At 34.5% G+C, this 7,683-nt stretch overlaps 1 protein-coding gene across 4 annotated transcripts; it reads right to left on the minus strand.

Annotated features, from left to right (window-relative positions):
* Nucleotides 1-601: 601 nt before the first annotated feature.
* LOC128244992 (insulin-like growth factor-binding protein complex acid labile subunit) lies at nt 602-5,825 on the minus strand. Of its 4 annotated transcripts, none has more exons than XM_052963175.1 (4): nt 5,772-5,825; nt 2,595-4,881; nt 2,132-2,304; nt 602-1,919 (listed from the first exon to the last, which is right to left on the minus strand). In XM_052963175.1, the coding sequence occupies exons 2-4, from the start codon at nt 4,873-4,875 to the stop codon at nt 1,758-1,760; spliced, it is 2,616 nt and encodes an 871-aa protein (XP_052819135.1). In that variant the 5' UTR covers nt 4,876-4,881; nt 5,772-5,825; the 3' UTR covers nt 602-1,757. The 4 variants fall into 4 exon arrangements, with proteins under 4 accessions (XP_052819135.1, XP_052819134.1, XP_052819137.1 ...); XM_052963174.1 differs by lacking the exon at nt 5,772-5,825 and adding an exon at nt 5,640-5,762 and having other exon boundaries at nt 603-1,919; XM_052963177.1 differs by lacking the exon at nt 5,772-5,825 and adding an exon at nt 5,338-5,475 and having other exon boundaries at nt 603-1,919.
* Between the last annotated feature and the right edge of the window lie 1,858 nt (nt 5,826-7,683).

Below are 7,683 nucleotides of genomic sequence, written 5' to 3' on the forward strand. Positions count from 1 at the left end.
AACATTTTCCTTGATTTTAGAGTGTGTTTCATGATATTTATTTCAGTCATCTTACTGTCAGAAACCAGTCTGTTTCGCTTATAGACAGGTCGTTTTCCAGGTTATGATGAGGACCACGCTAGTTTGTTGACAATTTTTGAGGCGTGGATGAGGTAAAAATATATCAGTTAATTTGTAAATTGTTGTGAGAATTTTCCGTGAAGTTCGTAATACGTATTACAACGACAAGCAGTTCAAAATACATTTGAACGATGTCATACCATTATATTTATGTTTGAGCATTTGTTTTCGTCTGTATTTTGTTTGGTATGAAAGCAAATGTTCGAACATTCAGCTTCAAGATCAAGAAAACGCTTGAAAAACGGGATAACATTTTTTCTAATAAACAGTAAGTTGTTAATTTTATAATATATCTTTATTTAAACTGATGCAACACTTCTTTAAATTAAAAAAAAAAAAAATGCCAACAGTTTCTGGTTCAAAGTGAAGTGTTCTGTTTTGATCAAGGAGGTTTTACTCCTTATTTTGCAGTAAATATATCAAATTGATATTTTCACTGTTGTTATTTCGCTGATAAAACTCCATACTTCATCGAAAAGCATGAACGAAACATTTATTAAATTAACGACATGATCATAACATTTTCAACAATCAATGCAAACATGATAAGTAGTCCATAACAAAACTGAATTAAAATATATAGAATCTAGACTTTATTTTAAATGCATTGTGCAGTGAACAATGAAAACACAACAGCATGTAGATAAACACAAACAAAATTAATAAGAACAGAACCTTTTTCTCTTAACCCTTTAAACTTTCATATGCTATTTATACAGACAATATTTATACACATAATAAGCTATACCCTGCTTCTGGTTTAATATAATCTTCAAGTATTTTCTGTATTACAAGTGTAATATAACAATATCAACCCGCATATTTGTAAATAAATTAACTGGAAACAATAATTGTTTAATTGGTAATTATTTAGCAAGTCATACATTAATTTCTTATTCTTTTTTATAAAGATTTATGTGAATAATGTAGTTCATTTTCCATCTAAAGATTAGGAGGAAAACTTGATATTTCTTACTAGATATCATGCCAGTATTCACTCTATATATCAACGGAGTTGAATACGATCGGTTTTTTATATTTTGTTTTAAATTCTTCCGGCTTCTACGTTTCTGCAATGCACATAGCGCGGGAAATGGCATTGCTTTGCCAGTTTGTGGTATTCAACTCATCATCTGCGCGGGTGAACAGGTAGATTTTTTTTATATTTTCAAAGGGAAAAAAGAACTCGTCATCATGTAATTCACACAGTTATACAATTCGTTAACAACTATGTTGTTAATCTCGCCAAAGGCTCGCTTACTAATACATTTTTAGAACTTGTTGAATAATTGTGTGTATTATATACGACTATATATTATATAACGACTCGTAACAAATATTCTATATAATTCATAGGGTTAAGAATTCAAATCAAATCAAATCTTAGACAAAACATCATGGGATTAATGTTTTCGCTTATGAAAGGATATACAAACAAACAATTCTATGTCAACCTCGGCCAACGACTTCTTGTTTTTTAGAATTGATTTATTGGTTTTCTAAGAATGGACAGTCTGTTAAGCGACATATTATATCGAGCAATTACTCCTATATTTTCTAATATAAAGATGACAGCTGTCCGAATATTCTTGGTCAAAAGAAATATAATTTTGTCTTATTATAACTCCATGTCCTGCTCACTCTGTATCACGCTCCGCGGCGAGATCTCTCTGAGCAAGCATCTCATTGAGACGAGCCTTCACCAACGCTTGTGCGTCTTCTTTCTCCGTCCACTCTAGAATGTCATTTCTCCGCATTTTCGCCGTAATCTCTATTGGTATTTTTGCATTCGGGAGACCCTGAAGAAATGCAAATATATGTACTTCTTGATTTGAAATTAAGATATGTACTTGTAATATATATGTGCGACTATCACAGTACAATGATAGAACTTGTTAATCATCCTGACCTGTTTTTAAAGGGTATTATTACATAAATTATAAGTATGTATTACCATAATTCTAAGAAGTCATCATTTTGATTATAAAATGAAACAAGCTGTAAATCATACCTTATCAATATGAATTACAATAAAATTTTCTATTTCCCGTTCGAGCATGGAAGAATGCACTTGGTCGAGTTCCCACAAATGCATAGCATTGGGCAGGTAATTCTTGCTAAGAACTACAATCACTTTCCTGCTTGCAGTTATTGCCTCAAATATTTGCCCAACTGTCGATCGTCCTGAAATAAGATGAACAAGTTTTTTTAACGTTCATATGTTCTGCTATGCTATGAATTTAATAGATGGATTTTCTACATTGACCCTGGCTTAGTTATTTGTAAGCTGGTTTTCCGATGTAACTTGTAGTCAAACATTATCATTTCGCCACTTTCTGGGCCCATAAGCGGATCGATTGGCTACAGAACGGTCACAGACATGAAACCATGTAGCCCTATGTGAGTTTCATTTTTAAAGAAATAGAAGCAAAGACAACATAGTAAAAAGTAAAATAATTTAGAGAACCAAATACCGGGTACACTGTCTCGTTCTGAGAAGTACAGCGCAAAGCCTCCACCAAATTGCTGTCCATCAATTTCACCTTTGTCTACACCAGGCAGTAAATTGCCTCTCACCCAATCGGTGTCTTCGTCAGCATAGGAAATATAAGCATCAAATTCTTTTCCATCTTCGTCTGCAATCGCTCTATCAGTTTCTCCGTTTTTCCATTGCCTCCATTTGCGAGTCATTTTGTAAATAAACAACTTTAAGGGCCATCTCTTTTTGTACATTATACTAGAATGGACCATCGCGACGAGAAAGCATGTCAAAAGCATCCTCCAAGTAAAAAGCCAACAGTTGATCTCCTTCCTACTGAATGATAGCAATTCTACGCCACTCCATTGATCAGGTCCATGGCAAGTATATGTGGCATTGGATGTTAACAAGACGGGCGTGTTGTCTATCCAGTCCCTGAACCATCTTAATTCACAGTCACACATGAAGGGGTTTCCCGATAGATTTAAATACCTCAGAAATTGTAAAAACGTCAGATTATCAGAATCGATAGTCCATATAAGGTTATTCGAAGCGTCTAACGTATGTAAGTTGTTTGTTATAGAAAACAAGTCACCGTCCCAGCCTTTCAGTTTGTTTCTACTGATGTTCAATGTTTTCAAGGATGCCAAACTCTGAAATGTCAGTGCTGGAAAGTTGTGGATTACATTGTCATTTAAATATAGCTTTTGTAATTTTTTTAACTCGATAAACATGGTTCCGGCGTTATCTTGAGCTATGATTTCACCAAGATTATTTCTTTCCAAGTGGAGTTCTATCAATGATACAGTGTACTTAAAGAAGTCCGGTTGCAAATAGAAACAATTGTTATCAGCGAGGTTTAAATATTTCAACGCTCCTTGATTCTTGAATCGTCCGGTAGACTTTTGAATGTTGGCAAGGTTGTTCTTGGCGAAATTCAGATCTGTTAACGCAATAAGAGGATCGAATGTGTGTCCGGGAATCGTTGCAATAATATTGTCATAAAGATTTAGCTGCTCCAACGCACCAAGTCCAACAAACGAATCTTGCATCAAAGTTAGGATTTTGTTGTGACTCAAGTACAGTTTACGCATATTGAATTGATTTGAAAATATCTTGTTTGGAATCGAAATAATCTGATTATTGTCTATGTACAGATTTAAGAGTCCGGCTGGAAGATTCATCGGAATATCCGTCAGAAGGTTGTTATTCAACACTAGGTTATTCAAATTTTCCAGCCCATTGAACGAATCAGCGTAGGTTACCTGAATTTTGCAACTGGTCAAATCAAGGTCTACCAGCTTATTGAGCCCATCAAACACGTTATCCACAAGTGTTTTTATGCTATTGTGTTTCAGATTTAAGGCCTGTATGGAAGTGTTCTTCAGTAACGAAAATGTTTTGTTAAGCAAAATACCTCCAAGCTTTAAATTGGATAAATCAAGTGCGGTGACGGGTTTTCCCCGTATACTTTTTATGATTTCCTGAAGATCTATATCATCTATTGGATTTGTGCCAAGTTTCAGCGACTGTATGCGGTTAATCGGTTGAAAAACTCCGGAATCCGCTTTCGTAATTTTGTTCCTGGATAGCAAGATACTTGACATTGTCCTATTCTCCAGTGCTAGAAATGTGTCGTTGTCGAGTTTTTGGATATTGTTGTTACTGAGAACGATTCGTCGAAATGACTTGGACTCTTGAAAAACGTCCGGGAATGTTGCGTTAACAACTAAATTCCCTTCCATGATGAGCGATCGAAGGTGCTTTAGTTTACCAAATGCAGGGATAACTGTCAAATGATTGGATTGTAAGTAGAGGTCTGTTAATGATTCACAACCATCCATTGCGTCAGTTTCAATCTCTTGGATTTTGCATGTCATTAGGTAGAGTTTCTCTAAAGCCGGCATTCCGGACAATGCATTCTTCTTCAACTGTGTGATTTTATTTTCTCTCAGATCCAGATCCTTTAAATACGTGAGATTCCCAAAAGCAAATGGTTCAATGGTGGATATAAAGTTGCGGTCTAACCTCAGCAGTACTAGTTTAGGCAGGTAAGCCAACTGGTAGGATTTTACCGTTGTAATCTTGTTGTTATCCAGATACAGTTTAACAGCAGTCTGTGGGATCGTGTCTGGGATGGCCGTGAGCTGTTTGCCCTCGCAGTTGACGGACGTTTTGTCTTTGTTGCAGAAACACAAAGGCAAACCAGGACAAACGTCGTCTGCTCTGGCTTCACACAGGATGTAAAGAACGACAAAAAATTGTTTGGTCCACATTTTGACCTGAAATACAGTTTTTCAGTGAATTCATCCCTTAAGAGCACTTGCACTTATGTTATAAACACTTTACAATGTTATAATTGAATGACTATAATGTCGTTTTTACACCAGGGTTCGGCCCTACGACCGTCATATTAAAAGATCATAAAATCGTCATGCGACATAGTTCACTGTCTAAACCATTCTTACAATGCATAAATAAGTGTGACGTAGGCTTTATTTTTCATTCTTATTATGTCAATAACATGTATATGCACTTTAAATACCTGTTCAAATTGATATTGTTTTAAAACTTATTCTTTGCACACTAGGTTCTATTATACGTAATTGCCATTGATTTCAGGATACTGTTGAAAACCAGTAAATACAGCAAAAAGAATTACAACTTTCAAAAACGAAAGTAGAACACGGATTTTCCGAAAATGCAAATGCAAGGTTTGAATGTTTCTTTCTCCTCACCTGAGTAGTAATATCCCCATTATCTACCAAAATCTACGCTAAAACTTATATTGAACGATTTTAAGAGTCTTCGTACCAAATGCATGCCATGAATTTCTCAATTTAAAAATCTGCCAGACCAGCGTCAACTTCAGCAGACATTACATGTTGTATATAGACGTTGACATGTTTTATGAAAATATATATGTTTATGTAGATGATGTACATTGTACAAGTCTATATAAAAATGTCTGTCTGTCTGTCTGTTGTCTGTCTGTCTGTCTGTTTGTCTGTCATAAATACATTGTTGATAAACTTAATACCTGTATTCACATTTCCCGTTCATATAATCAATTCAACTGTTATAACACTTATACACTCATTAACAAAAGAGACACTTTTTTCAAGCATCTCTATATAAATAATAAAAGCAGTTTACATTTAAGAACACTTACTCGATCGATGAAGCATAAAACCTCCGATATAAACAAGAATAATCTTGAGCGACATCAAGGACGCCGCTGAATAGGTTCATATGTGAAGGTACCATAAGGTTTAACTTTATCATTATGGAAAAAAAACAGGGGTGACATAAATTGATATAACCCGGTTAACATATTTAATCAAAAGAGCACCATGTTGTCAGAAATATTTAAAATATTAAAAAACATGTATCAGCCATCTCGAGATTGGAAGCCAAAAAGTCATTTCGCATAAACGGACTCATATTTGGGCCATCGCGATCCCGCCCCTTTTGAAAATGTTCAAGAAAAAACCCGCGACATTTGTTTGTTACAGTTTAGTTTCTTATTCTTTCAATGTTGTCATACGTTGAATAGGAAAACTATTGTGTTTTCATTTGAAATTCGATACAAATATGCGAGATTTGACTTTCACTTTGTTGCATCTTTTTCAACAAGTCTGTCGGGAGGAAAACCCCCGCGGTATTTATTGCTGTATCGACGCGTTTTTTATCACTGGCACCGGATTTTCAAACTCAATCATTTTTTTTTTTAAATCTAAAAAAATCTTATAATTCCGAACTAAATATTTAATACCAAAAATGTGAAAAAATATTAAAATATATAAAAAAAATGATTGAGTTTGAAAATCCGGTGCCAGTGCTGACTTCCTAGAGGGTTTTGCTATTATAAAGTATTGTATAAGTTGTAAAAAAGATTTGAGATTTGACTTATACTTCGGCATATACTTCGGCATATCTTTTAAAATAAGTCTGTCTGGAGAAGAAAAAAACGCCATTTTATTGTTGCATCGGCTCATCTTACTCATTGACTTCATCGCGTTTTTATCTTTGACATTTACAAAAGATCGCGATGGCCCTCATAGGATTCCGCAGTCAGACAAAGTAGGCGATATGTGGTTAATGTTCCATACATGTATGTCCGATATCATATGCGTAATTTCCTTCATTAAATCAAAGCGCTGAAAGCGCTGCAAGACTGTCGGTGATGTAATTGACGCAAGCAAACACTACCGCAAAGTTCTTTCAAATGAAACGTGATCAAATGATTTTATACAAATGATGAACACTCTTTAAGGTAGATGAAGAAGGATAAATGTGATTATAATAAGCACAAATATATTGGCCCTACTTAATCATGTATCCAATGGCCTACAAGGTTCTTAATTCAAGTTTCCTAAGTTTTAACCGCTTTAAATTAGTTAAATGCATATTCCTTATGTTAAAATTGCTTCAATTTATGACGTCGCTTTTAACAGTTTCAGTAAGCAATTACATTCCTTCAGTTCATTAGGGTCTGTTGAAGCCAATGTTTTTAAAATGCAAAAACAGTACAAACTATACCCAAGATTCAAGGGACAAAATAAAAATATAACTTTAAAATGATGCGTTTTCAAGCCTAAAAATGCCTCCCGGAATTTCTATCAACAGAGTCTACATATTTACAAAATTAATTTTGTGCTTGAGTTACTTTCTTTGATATAAAAGTGAAAACAAATCTGCATGGTGCTGTGGCATCATACCATGAAAAAAAACAATATCTTGTAAATTTGTTTCTAGTTTGTTTTTATTATAAAAGTGTTAATAAATCTGCATGGTGCTGAAGAAAAAAAAACTAATGTCTTAAATTTTAAACCTGCAGCATTAATTAGCGCCATGCTGTCAAGAATGTCTGGACAATTGAATGAAATATGCATGGACCGAAATGACAGCTGGTTTTTCATTGACAAAAGATGCCTTAGAGGCAGTTTTAAGATTATGCTATTCGAAGTATGAGGGTAGTTGGTAAAGTTTTCAATCATATTCAGATAATGGCTGATATTTGCTGATAAACATGTATCCTCTTAGCAGCAGGGAATAAGTAAATGACATAGTTTTAATGACCA

The sequence above is a fragment of the Mya arenaria genome, chromosome 8 (genome assembly GCF_026914265.1).
Source record: "Mya arenaria isolate MELC-2E11 chromosome 8, ASM2691426v1".
Classification (NCBI taxonomy): Eukaryota; Metazoa; Mollusca; class Bivalvia; order Myida; family Myidae; genus Mya; species Mya arenaria.

Bases quoted from the DNA above. Each gene is read 5' to 3' on its own strand.
- LOC128244992 (XM_052963175.1), bottom strand. From the start codon at position 4,875: ATGTGGACCAAACAATTTTTTGTCGTTCTTTACATCCTGTGTGAAGCC. The intron at 2,305-2,594 runs GTATTTGGTTCT...ATCTTATTTCAG, and splicing joins AGAACGAGACAGTGTACCCG to GACGATCGACAGTTGGGCAA. The intron at 1,920-2,131 runs GTATGATTTACA...GCATTTCTTCAG, and splicing joins TTGTAATTCATATTGATAAG to GGTCTCCCGAATGCAAAAAT.